The sequence below is a fragment of the Oncorhynchus tshawytscha genome, unplaced genomic scaffold, assembly GCF_018296145.1.
Source record: "Oncorhynchus tshawytscha isolate Ot180627B unplaced genomic scaffold, Otsh_v2.0 Un_contig_1458_pilon_pilon, whole genome shotgun sequence".
Taxonomy (NCBI): Eukaryota; Metazoa; Chordata; class Actinopteri; order Salmoniformes; family Salmonidae; genus Oncorhynchus; species Oncorhynchus tshawytscha.
In genome coordinates this window covers 75,334-88,918 of record NW_024609151.1, presented here as the reverse complement: position 1 = coordinate 88,918, position 13,585 = coordinate 75,334, and the positions used below count along the sequence as shown (strand labels likewise).

The 13,585-nt window shown below is 45.9% G+C and overlaps 1 protein-coding gene across 2 annotated transcripts in view; it reads right to left on the bottom strand.

Moving 5' to 3' along the window:
- The window catches only part of LOC112237409 (rab-3A-interacting protein-like), a 49,986-nt gene that overhangs the window by 5,171 nt on the left and 31,230 nt on the right, over positions 1 to 13,585 (bottom strand). The window contains exons 4-6 of one of the 2 annotated variants that reach the window (XM_042314357.1): positions 12,604 to 12,796; positions 3,105 to 3,200; positions 1,999 to 2,076 (exon numbers count right to left, since the gene is read on the bottom strand). In XM_042314357.1, coding sequence (XP_042170291.1) covers positions 1,999 to 2,076; positions 3,105 to 3,200; positions 12,604 to 12,796 — 367 coding nt within the window. The remainder of the gene's footprint in view (positions 1 to 1,998; positions 2,077 to 3,104; positions 3,201 to 12,603; positions 12,797 to 13,585) is intronic. The other variant, XM_042314358.1, reaches the window with a different exon arrangement.

Below are 13,585 nucleotides of genomic sequence, written 5' to 3'. Positions count from 1 at the left end.
TCACTCACAGAAATGATACACCCTGCTATTAAAGCAGCCAGACATGGTGCACTACATTCAGTACTTTCCTGTGGTTTCCATTAACAGCCAGCCGGGAGGCTGTAGTGGTGTGACTGACACCTTTAGTGAAGAGGCAGCACATAAATCAGCCAGCACTCCATCCCAGACACACACGCCTGCAGAATTGTCATGAGAAGACTATCAGACTGGGTCAGCCACTCCATCCCAGACACACGCCTGCAGAATTGTCATGATAAGACTATCAGACTGGGTCAGCCACTCCATCCCAGACACACACGCCTGCAGAATTGTCATGAGAAGACTATCAGACTGGGTCAGCCACTCCATCCCAGACACACACGCCTGCAGAATTGTCATGAGAAGACTATCAGACTGGGTCAGCCACTCCATCCCAGACACACACGCCTGCAGAATTGTCATGATAAGACTATCAGACTGGGTCAGCCACTCCATCCCAGACACACACGCCTGCAGAATTGTCATGAGAAGACTATCAGACTGGGTCAGCCACTCCATCCCAGACACACACGCCTGCAGAATTGTCATGATAAGACTATCAGACTGGGTCAGCCACTCCATCCCAGACACACACGCCTGCAGAATTGTCATGAGAAGACTATCAGACTGGGTCAGCCACTCCATCCCAGACACACACCTGCAGAATTGTCATGAGAAGACTATCAGACTGGGTCAGCCACTCCATCCCAGACACACACGCCTGCAGAATTGTCATGAGAAGACTATCAGACTGGGTCAGCCACTCCATCCCAGACACACACGCCTGCAGAATTGTCATGAGAAGACTATCAGACTGGGTCAGCCACTCCATCCCAGACACACACGCCTGCAGAATTGTCATGAGAAGACTATCAGACTGGGTCAGCCACTCCATCCCAGACACACACGCTGCAGAATTGTCATGATAAGACTATCAGACTGGGTCAGCCACTCCATCCCAGACACACACGCCTGCAGAATTGTCATGATAAGACTATCAGACTGGGTCAGCCACTCCATCCCAGACACACACGCCTGCAGAATTGTCATGAGAAGACTATCAGACTGGGTCAGCCACTCCATCCCAGACACACACGCCTGCAGAATTGTCATGATAAGACTATCAGACTGGGTCAGAGAAGACCAGACTGGGTCCATCCATCAGACACACACGCCTGCAGAATTGTCATGAGAAGACTATCAGACTGGGTCAGCCACTCCATCCCAGACACACACGCCTGCAGAATTGTCATGATAAGACTATCAGACTGGGTCAGCCACTCCATCCCAGACACACACGCCTGCAGAATTGTCATGAGAAGACTATCAGACTGGGTCAGCCACTCCATCCCAGACACACACGCCTGCAGAATTGTCATGAGAAGACTATCAGACTGGGTCAGCCACTCCATCCCAGACACACACGCCTGCAGAATTGTCATGAGAAGACTATCAGACTGGGTCAGCCACTCCATCCCAGACACACACGCCTGCAGAATTGTCATGAGAAGACTATCAGACTGGGTCAGCCACTCCATCCCAGACACACACGCCTGCAGAATTGTCATGAGAAGACTATCAGACTGGGTCAACAACTCCATCCCAGACACACACGCCTGCAGAATTGTCATGAGAAGACTATCAGACTGGGTCAGCCACTCCATCCCAGACACACACGCCTGCAGAATTGTCATGAGAAGACTATCAGACTGGGTCAGCCACTCCATCCCAGACACACACGCCTGCAGAATTGTCATGAGAAGACTATCAGACTGGGTCAGCCACTCCATCCCAGACACACACGCCTGCAGAATTGTCATGAGAAGACTATCAGACTGGGTCAGCCACTCCATCCCAGACACACACGCCTGCAGAATTGTCATGAGAAGACTATCAGACTGGGTCAGCCACTCCATCTCCATGAGGGTAACAGTCATGTAGACACAGTAGTATTGAACATGGTTGTGAATGGGTCCTCACCTTGTTCAGAGCTTCCTTCAGCTGCTTCTCAGCCGTCGACTGTTTGATGTTGGCCTCACGCACCATCTTGTGAGCTTCCTGTAAGAAGGCACGAGACGTTAGACCCACAATGCATCACTCGTCGCCCTGACCTCTAACCCCTACCGACTCCTGACACAAAACAGAGAACCCAGCAACCAAACACAAGTCAAGATAACCTGAGTCAGAGTCACAGCTGGCACCAAACACCCAGAGAAAAGCAGGTTAGTGTCTTTACAAACTAACAAGAGCTTTGAAAACAGGAGAGAGGAGAGACAAAGGAGACCGAGAAAGAGAGAGAGGATGGAAACTGTTAATCTAGCTACGTAAGAGAAGGGAGGAGAGACAAAGGAGACCGAGAGAGAGGATGGAAACTGTTAATCTAGCTACGTAAGAGAAGGGGGGAGAGACAAAGGAGACCGAGAGAGAGAGAGGATGGAAACTGTTAATCTAGCTACGTAAGAGAAGGGAGGAGAGACAAAGGAGACCGAGAAAGAGAGAGAGGATGGAAACTGTTAATCTAGCTACGTAAGAGAAGGGAGGAGAGACAAAGGAGACCGAGAAAGAGAGAGAGGATGGAAACTGTTAATCTAGCTACGTAAGAGAAGGGAGGAGAGACAAAGGAGACCGAGAAAGAGAGAGAGGATGGAAACTGTTAATCTAGCTACGTAAGAGAAGGGAGGAGAGACAAATGAGACCGAGAAAGAGAGAGGATGGAAACTGTTAATCTAGCTACGTAAGAGAAGGGGGAGAGACAAAGGAGACCGAGAGAGAGAGAGGATGGAAACTGTTAATCTAGCTACGTAAGAGAAGGGGGAGAGACAAAGGAGACCGAGAAAGAGAGAGGATGGAAACTGTTAATCTAGCTACGTAAGAGAAGGGGGAGAGACAAAGGAGACCGAGAGAGAGGATGGAAACTGTTAATCTAGCTACGTAAGAGAAGGGGGAGAGACAAAGGAGACCGAGAAAGAGAGGATGGAAACTGTTAATCTAGCTACGTAAGAGAAGGGAGGAGCGAAGCCAAAACACTGATCACAAGGAGGGCAGTCTCAGTGTTTCTGGGGGATGAATTAGCCGGTCGGACCAACCTCAAACAGGCTAGCAGTGAGCTCCTCCAGTTCCTGGCCCAGTTGGTCCCTGACTTTAGAAAGCCTTTCACACTCCTCGTCTTTCAACTTAACATCCTTAAGAAATGAAAAAAAAAAAAAAAAAAAAACAGACAAACACAAAACGTGATGAACGTAAATATAAATGACCAGGTAATAATAATGACAAAGGAAAATCAAATGTGGTTTATTTTAACAGCAGAAATAAGATGAAACAAATCAAAAATGTGAAATGGAACCGTGACTTGGTGTGTGTGAATGTTGTGTGTGTAGACTTAAGACAGGCATGTACCGGAAACACACACAGTTCAGTTGACAGCAGGCCAAGTTTCGATAGCTGGAATCAAAACGTTTATATTACCCTAATAATATATTACCCTGTACAGTAAATGTATTGCAGAGCAATAAAATACCTAGTTCCTGGAAGGGATCTTTAACAGTGTGTGGCCCTTATTGTCCTATACTAGTTCCTGGAAGAGATCTTTAACAGTGTGTGGCCCTTATTGTCCTATACTAGTTCCTGGAAGAGATCTTTAACAGTGTGTGGCCCTTATTGTCCTATACTAGTTCCTGGAAGATATATTTAACAGTGTGTGGCCCTTATTGTCCTATACTAGTTCCTGGAAGGGATCTTTAACAGTGTGTGGCCCTTATTGTCCTATACTAGTTCCTGGAAGGGATCTTTAACAGTGTGTGGCCCTTATTGTCCTATACTAGTTCCTGGAAGGGATATTTAACAGTGTGTGGCCCTTATTGTTCTATACTAGTTCCTGGAAGGGATCTTTAACAGTGTGTGGCCCTTATTGTCCTATACTAGTTCCTGGAAGGGATCTTTAACAGTGTGTGGCCCTTATTGTTCTATACTAGTTCCTGGAAGGGATCTTTAACAGTGTGTGGCCCTTATTGTTCTATACTAGTTCCTGGAAGGGATCTTTAACAGTGTGTGGCCCTTATTGTCCTATACTAGTTCCTGGAAGGGATCTTTAACCTCTCTAGGGACGGTAGCGTCCCACCTCGTCAACAGCCAGTGAAACTGCAGGGCACCAAATTCAAAACAACAGAAATCTGACACAGCGGTTGCATTAATTGTAAAACATACAAACAAGACTGTAATGCCACAAGGATAAGAGACTGAAAAGGGCAACAAGGAAATAGAGATAAACCACAACACTGGCACCAAAAAGCTGTACTAATATTTTACACCATTTTAAACATACACTTGTTGTAAATCCAGCCACAGTGTCCGATTTCAAAAAGGCTTTACTGCGAATACACACCAAATGATTATGTTAGGACAGCACCTAGCCACAGGGACAGAGCCAAGTCGCAGAAAAACACAGCCATTTCTCCAGCCAAAGAGAGGAGTCACAAAAAGCAGAAATAGATTAAATTAATCACCCACCTTTGATGATCTTCCTCAGATGACACTCATAGGTCTTCATGTTACACAATACATGTATGTTTTGTTCGGTCGGTAAAGTTCATATTTATATCCAAAAATCTGAGTTTCCATTGGCGCGTTATGTTCAGTAGCTCCAAAACATCCGGTGATTTTGCAGAGAGCCACATCAATTTACAGAAATACTCATAATAAACATTGATAAAAGATACAACTGTTATGCATGGAATTTTAGATCCACATCTCCTTAATGCAACCGCTGTGTCAGATTTCAAAAAAACTTTACGGAAAAAGCACACCATGCAATAATCTGAGTACAGCTCAGAGACCAAAACAACCCAAACAGATATCCGCCATGTTGTGTCGTCAACAGAAGTCAGAAATAGCATTATAAATATTCACTTACCTTTGATGATCTTCATCAGAATGCACTCCCAGGAATCCCAGTTCCACAATAAATGTGTTTGTTTTGTTCGATAATGTCCATCATTTATGTCCAAATACCTCCTTTTTGTTAGCGCGTTCAGTACACAATCCAAACTCACGACGCGCGATCACTAGGAGCAGACGAAAAGTCAAAAAGTTCCGTTACAGTCCGTAGAAACATGTCAAACGATGTATAGAATCAATCTTTAGGATGTTTTTAACAAAAATCTTCAATAATGTTCCAACCGGAAAATTCCTTTGTCTGTGGAAATGGAATGGAACAGAGGTAACTCTCACGTGAACGCGCGAGACTGAGCTCGTGGCTCTCTGGCAGACCTCTGACTCATTCCCCTCTCATTCTCCCCCACTTCACAGTAGAAGCATCAAACAAGGTTCTAAAGACTGTTCCACATCTAGTGGAATCCTTAGGAAGTGCAACATGACCAACATTCCACTGTATCTTCAATAGGGAATGAGTTGAAAAACTACAAACCTCAGATTTCCCACTTCCTGGTTGGATTTTTCTCAACTTTTTGCCTGCCATATGAGTTCTGTTATACTCACAGACATCATTCAAACAGTTTTAGAAACTTCAGTGTGTTTTCTATCCAAATATACTATTATATGCATATTCTAGCTTTTATGGCTGAGAAGCAGGCAGTTTAATTTGGGCACGCTTTTCATCCAAAATCCCCAATGCTGCCCCCTACCCTAGAGAAGTTAACAGTGTGTGGCCCTTATTGTTCTATACTACTTCCTGGAAGGAACATGGACATCCCCTGTAGGCTGTATAAACTGGGTGTTGTCCATGTCATATAATACAACAGAAACATCCTGTGTCCATTTGACCTGCTGCTTCTTAGTAAATATAACTTTATAGTGAGGCTACACCCACTAACCCCCACCCACATGCTGATGCAGTAACGGTTGTTCACCCAGTAATTATATGTGAAGAGCTACAACAACACACACACACACACACACACACACACACACACAACACACACACACACACACACACACACACACACAGGGATTACTAGTCCTCTCCTCTGGCAAGGTGACACCTCTTCACACATTGTTTTGTTAACAAACCCAGTAGTTAAATAACTTTCCAGGGCCTGACCAAATACAACAGGACAGACACTAGTGGTAAACAACAGGACAGACACTAGTGGTAAACAACAGGACAGACACTAGTGGTATTCTAGACCGTGGTAAACAACAGGACGGACACTAGTGGTATTCTAGACCGTGGTAAACAACAGGACAGACACTAGTGGTATTCTAGACCGTGGTAAACAACAGGACAGACACGAGTGGTATTCTAGACCGTGGTAAACAACAGGACAGACACTAGTGGTATTCTAGACCGTGGTAAACAACAGGACAGACACTAGTGGTAAACAACAGGACAGACACTGTGGCATTCTAGACCGTGGTAAACAACAGGACAGACACTAGTGGTATTCTAGACCGTGGTAAACAACAGGACAGACACTAGTGGTATTCTAGACCGTGGTAAACAACAGGACAGACACTAGTGGTATTCTAACCGTGGTAAACAACAGGACAGACACTAGTGGTATTCTAGACCGTGGTAAACAACAGGACAGACACTAGTGGTATTCTAGACCGTGGTAAACAACAGGACAGACACTAGTGGTATTCTAGACCGTGGTAAACAACAGGACAGACACTAGTGGTATTCTAGACCGTGGTAAACAACAGGACAGACACTAGTGGTATTCTAACCGTGGTAAACAACAGGACAGACACTAGTGGTATTCTAGACCGTGGTAAACAACAGGACAGACACTAGTGGTATTCTAGACCGTGGTAAACAACAGGACAGACACTAGTGGTATTCTAGACCGTGGTAAACAACAGGACAGACACTAGTGGTATTCTAGACCGTGGTAAACAACAGGACAGACACTAGTGGTATTCTAGACCGTGGTAAACAACAGGACAGACACTAGTGGTATTCTAGACCGTGGTAAACAACAGGACAGACACTAGTGGTATTCTAGACCGTGGTAAACAACAGGACAGACACGAGTGGTATTCTAGACCGTGGTAAACAACAGGACAGACACTAGTGGTATTCTAGACCGTGGTAAACAACAGGACAGACACTAGTGGTATTCTAGACCGTGGTAAACAACAGGACAGACACTAGTGGTATTCTAGACCGTGGTAAACAACAGGACAGACACTAGTGGTATTCTAGACCGTGGTAAACAGATCAGACACTAGTGGTATTCTAGACCGTGGTAAACAACAGGACAGACACTAGTGGTATTCTAGACCGTGGTAAACAACAGGACAGACACGAGTGGTATTCTAGACCGTGGTAAACAACAGGACAGACACTAGTGGTATTCTAGACCGTGGTAAACAACAGGACAGACACTAGTGGTATTCTAGACCGTGGTAAACAACAGGACAGACACGAGTGGTATTCTAGACCGTGGTAAACAACAGGACAAACACTAGTGGTATTCTAGACCGTGGTAAACAACAGGACAGACTCCATTGGCTGGCTGGGTCTTTTTATTTATTATTCAATGGCTCAGATTAGTAGAGAGCTAGTTGGGAGCTGGCTTACAACGTACACACACACACACACCACGGACAGGGTTCCCTCTCGCTCATCGAACACAAGGTCATCGCCATGCCGACAGAGGCAGAAGGGTGAGAGTAGTGATCAACGCAGGAAGTGGAGGGAGGTAGATAGTAGTAGTGATCATCGCAGGAAGTGGAGGGAGAATGGGCAGGGAACGGCAGGAAAGGGGGAAGAAGGTAGGTGGGATGAGATGGAAGGAGAGGAAGAAAAGCTAAGGGGCTGACCCTGCTGGTTCTGGAGCGGACAACTTGTCTGAGCTGCGTAGACTGTCTGGGGGAATCAGTGATTTACCTGTCTGTCTGTGATTGGCTGGTCACCTGTTAAGGCTGTACAGACCCATAGCCTTAAACTGATTGGGAAGGAGGAACTGGGTGTTTCCCTCTCCTTATTGGAAGAGACACTGGCAACAGGACAGCAGTCAGTCCTGGTGCAGCCAGAATGGGTAATACAGGGAGGAAGACACACAGCTTTCTCTGAGGGAAATGGCAGAGGGATTGTCAAGAATTGTGATTCCAAATCCATGAGGGGTCACCATAAGGTCAGCAGTGGTCAATAAGAACACCTGAGGATGACTGATTGGTTCAATCTAACCTCCCCCGGGCCACCCTGCTATTAGCATGACCCTGCACCTCATTGGAGTGGTCTGATTTGGTGCATCTGTGATAGTGAATGAGGTCCAGTCTAATGGCTGTAGTTATAATCCAGGACTTCCCTGATGCTAATGGAACTGAAGGAGCCTCCAGGGGATACTGGGGTTTCCTCTAGTACAGTAGCTAGCTGGCGATTCAGCACCACCTTCTAGTACAGTAGCTAGCTGGTGATTCAGCACCACCTTCTAGTACAGTAGCTAGCTGGTGATTCAGCACCACCTTCTAGTACAGTAGCTAGTTGGCGATTCAGCACCACCTAGTACAGTAGCTAGCTGGTGATTCAGTACCACAAGTCTCTCTCGCACACCCCTCTCTCTTTCACTCATGATTTTCTGGCTGTCGTTCTCTCGCTCTCCTTCAGTCTTACAATCTTTCTTTCTCTCTCCCACATCCCTGCTCTGAGCGCTCTGAGCAGCAGGACTGAGACAGACAGAATGTGGGTGCAACTGGCAGCTGCGTCTCTCTCTCACACCATCTCATTCCAGAGATCTCTAAATCAGGTAGTGAGATGACACCTTGACTCTGTCTGGCACACCAGTGTAGAGGGGGAGACTTAGAATGTTCAGAAGAAACAGAGGTAAAAACAACAACAACGTTTGAAGCAATAATTGACACGTGACAAACTCCTGTTTGTGGTTCTAATATGCTGCTCTGATAGAGGCCGAATGAAGAAGCTGAATGAAGAGGCTGAAAGAAGAGGCGGAATAGGAAGATGGCGCCTAATTGAGATGGCAGCGTCGCTTCTAGTCCTTAGGAAACTGCGTAGTATTTAAACATTTTCTGAAGTATTATTTCTTACATTGTTAGCCCAGAAAACCTTAAGTGTTATTACAAACAGTCGGGAACAGCTATTGAATATCAGAGAGACGTCAACTTGCCAGCACAACCAGGAATACGACTTTCCCAAAGCAGATCCTTTGTCTGCACCTCCCAGGGCATTTGAACTGATTCCAGAGGCCGATCCAAAACAACGCAGTCGGAGGAGAAGGTTGCAGAGCGGTCTTCTAGTGAGGCTTCGGATGCACGCACACCACCCAACGCTTCCGAGTACATTACTCGCTAATGTCCGGTCCCTAGTTAACAAAGTAGACGAAATCAGGGCAAGAGCTGCTTTCCAAAGAGATATCTGGGATTGTAACGTGCTCTGTTTAGCGGAGACATGGCTAGCTAGCTGGGGACATGCTGTCAGAGTCCGTACAGCCAACGGGATTTTCAGTGCATCACGCCGACAGGAACAAACATCTCTCCTGTAAGAAGGAGGGTGGGGGTGTATGTTTCATGATTAAGGACTCATGGTGTAATTGTAACATACAAGAACTCAAGTCCTTTTGTTCACCTGACCTAGAATTCCTCACAATAAAATGCAGGCCGTATTAACTCCTAAGAGAACTCTCCTCGGTTATCGTCACAGCCGTGTATATCCCCCGCAAGCGGATACCAAGACAGCCATCAAGGAACTTGAAAACCATATATCCTGAGGCTGCATTTATTTTAGCTGGGGATTTTAACAAAGCTAATTTGAGAACAAGGATACCTAAATTCTATCAGCATATCGATTGCAGTACACGAGAGAGTAACATGCACGACCACTACTAGTCTAACTTCCGCGATGCATACAAGGCTCTCCCCCCCCTCCTTTTTGCTAATCTGACCATGACTCCATCTTGTAGCTCCCCTCCTACAGGCATAAACTATAACAGGAAGCGCCCGTGCTTAGGTCTATCCAACGCTGGTCTGACTAATCGGATTCCACGCTTCAAGATTGTTTCGATCACGTGGACTGGGATGTTCCGGGTGGCCTCAGACAATAACATTGACGTACACGCTGACTCGGTGAGCGAGTTTATAAGGAAGTGTATAGAAGATGTTGTACCCACTGCAAATATTAAAACCTTCCCTAAACAGAAACCGTGAAATGATGGCAGCTTTCGCGCAAAACTGAAAGCACGTACCACCGCATTTAATCATGGCGACTGGGGAACATGGCCGAATACAAACAGTGTAGTAGTTCCCTCCGTAAGGCAATCAAACAAGTTAAGCGTCAGTATAGAGACAAAGTGGAGTCGTAATTCAACAGCTCAGACACGAGACGTATGTGGCTACAGACAATCACGGATTACAACAAAAAAAACAGCCCCGTCGCAGACGTCTTACTCCAAACAAACTAAACAACTTCTTTACTCGCTTTGAGGACAATACAGTGCCACCGCCACAGCCCGCTACCAAAGACTGTGGGCTCTCCTTCTCCATGGCCGACGTGAGTAAAACATTTAAACGTGTTAACCTTCGCAAAGCTGCTGGCCCAGACGCCATCCCTAGCCGCATCCTCAGAGCATGCGCAGACCAGCTGGCTGGTGTGTTTACGGACATATTCAATCACACCCTAGGACAATCACACCCTAGGACAATAACCACCCGAGCCACTACCTGTTCACCCCGCTCCCATCCAGAAGCTGAGGTCAGTACAGGTGCTTCAAAGCAGGGACCGAGAGACTGAAAAACAGCTTTAATCTCAAGGCCATCAGATTGTTAAACAGCCACCACTAACACAGAGGTGGCTGCCTACCTACAGACTTGATATCATTGGCCGCTTTAATAAACGGAACACTAGTCACTTTAATAATGCCACTTTAAGAATGTTTACATATCTCACATTACTCATCTCATATGTATATACTGTATACTACACTATCTATTCTTTACCATCTATTGCATCTTAGCCGCTCTGTCACTGCTCATTCATATATTTTATACTTATATATTAACATCCTGTTCCTTTACTAGATTGTGTGTATTAGGTTTTGTTGTGGAATAGTTAGATATGACCTGTTAGATACTGCTGCACTAGAAGAAAAAGAAACGCACACCTATTAAGACGAGGTGCTGGCTAGCGGAGTAGAACACCTATTAAGACGAGGTGCTGGCTAGCGGAGTAGAACACCTATTAAGACGAGGTGCTGGCTAGCGGAGTAGAACACCTAATTAAGACGAGGTGCTGGCTAGCGGAGGAACACCTATTAAGACGAGGTGCTGGCTAGCGGAATAGAACACCGGAGTAGAACACCTATTAAGACGAGGTGCTGGCTAGCGGAGTAGAACACCTATTAAGACGAGGTGCTGGCTAGCGGAGTAGAACACCTATTAAGACGAGGTGCTGGCTAGCGGAGTAGAACACCTATTAAGACGAGGTGCTGGCTAACACCTATTAAGACGAGGTGCTGGCTAGCGGAGTAGAACACCTATTAAGACGAGGTGCTGGCTAGCGGAGTAGAACACCTATTAAGACGAGGTGCTGGCTAGCGGAGTAGAACACCTATTAAGAGACACCTATTAAGACGAGTGCTGGCTAGCGGAATAGAACACCTATTAAGACGACAGCGGAGTAGAACACCTATTAAGACGAGGTGCTGGCTAGTATTAAGACGAGGTGCTGGCTACGGAGTAGAACACCTATTAAGACGAGGTGCTGGCTAGCGGAGTAGAACACCTATTAAGACGAGGTGCTGGCTGGGAGTAGAACACCTATTAAGACGAGGTGCTGGCTAGCGGAGGACGAGGTGCTGGCTAGCGGAGTAGAACACCTATTAAGACGAGGTGCTGGCTAGCGGAATAGAACACCTATTAAGACGAGGTGCCGGCTAGCGGAGTAGAACACCTATTAAGACGAGGTGCTGGCTAGCGGAGTAGAAACTTGAAAATAAAAGAGAGCCGCACACTCTAAGAGCTCAGATGCAAAAATGTGATTACCAACGTTTCAACAGCCAAGCTGTCTTCATCAGGATATAATTAATTCCTGATGAAAACAGTTTAGAGTGTGCGGCTCTCTTTTATTTTCAAGATACTGCTGCACTGTCAGATCTAGAAGCATAAGCATTTAGCTACACCTACAATACTAGTGACCAATAGAATTTGATTTGAACAAAGAGGCTGATAATAACATGGTAAAATGGAATAGATCATCAGACTGAACAAAGCACTGTTCCTGTAGAATCACTGGTCAACCAATCACCTTGCCTGCTCAGACCCAACCCCTTCCGTTCCAACACGCCCATTCAAACTCTGGTTACGAGGCAGCGATAGTTCTCACTCATCAGAGTTGGCTGGAGAAAGCAGCATTCAGGAGCGTCGGGTTAAAAATAAACATTGGCAAGAGGCTTGTGGGGTAATTTCAGAGAACACAGGAGATAACATGTTGGTCCCCTGCCGTTGATTTCAACAAGGCTGCTTTGATGCGGAGGAGAACCACACATTCCTTCTGCATGGATTTCACTGTTATCAACTGATGTGAGACCATTCAACTAGTAGACACACAACCAGAGGGAACATACACATGACATGGGCACAGTGTGTGTGTGTGTGTGTGTGTGTGTCTCTTACCCTCTGTGCCTTGGCTAGCTCCTCCTTCAGTCTCTCATTGGCTTTCTCTCTGATCTCCATGACTGAGGGGCTGCGGAGGCGGGACAGGCTGTCATTGGTCAGACTCGGAGACTCCTCCCCTTCCTCTCCAGACAGGAACACCCCTTCTGCTGACTCCGCCTCTGACCGGACAGGGGGTTCCAACCCCAGAACGCTGCAAGGAATCATGGGTACACTAATGTAAGCGTATAGGAGGGTTGGCTGATTACTACAGGGATCAATCAGTCATCACTGATCAGCACTATTGACTGTATGATTAGTGGTGATAATGATCCAGCTATCATTACCTGGTTGGACATTAAGCCTAGTAAGCATGTTTTAATGTATGAATTAGCATCCCAGTGGGCTAGTCATCAATAGTACGTTTTAAGTGTCAATGAACACTGCTTAGTGGAACCCTTGACTTGTATTGAATACATTGCCTGGTTAATACCGACTGCACTGCGTAAAGAGATCCTAGCAGAAATCATGGCTTCATTTAAAACAGTTTCACCTGCTAGGATTTGTGTTCCATCTTCAAGATCTCTCTCTAGTATCTCTTTACATTGTGGTCGTCATGGGCCAGGTAACATATCTCTTTACATTGTGGTTGTCATGGGCCAGGTACCATCTCTCTTTACATTGTGGTTGTCATGGGCCAGGTACTATCTCTTTACATTGTGGTTGTCATGGGCCAGGTAACATCTCTCTTTACATTGTGGTTGTCATATATATATATATAGGTAATATATCTCTTTACATTGTGGTTGTCATGGGCCAGGTAATATATCTCTTTACATTGTGGTTGTCATGGGCCAGGTAACATCTCTCTTTACATTGTGGTTGTCATGGGCCAGGTAACTATCTCTTTACATTGTGGTTGTCATGGGCCAGGTAACATCTCTTTTACATTGTGGTTGTCATGGGCCAGGTAACATCTCTTTTACATTGTGGTTGTCATGTG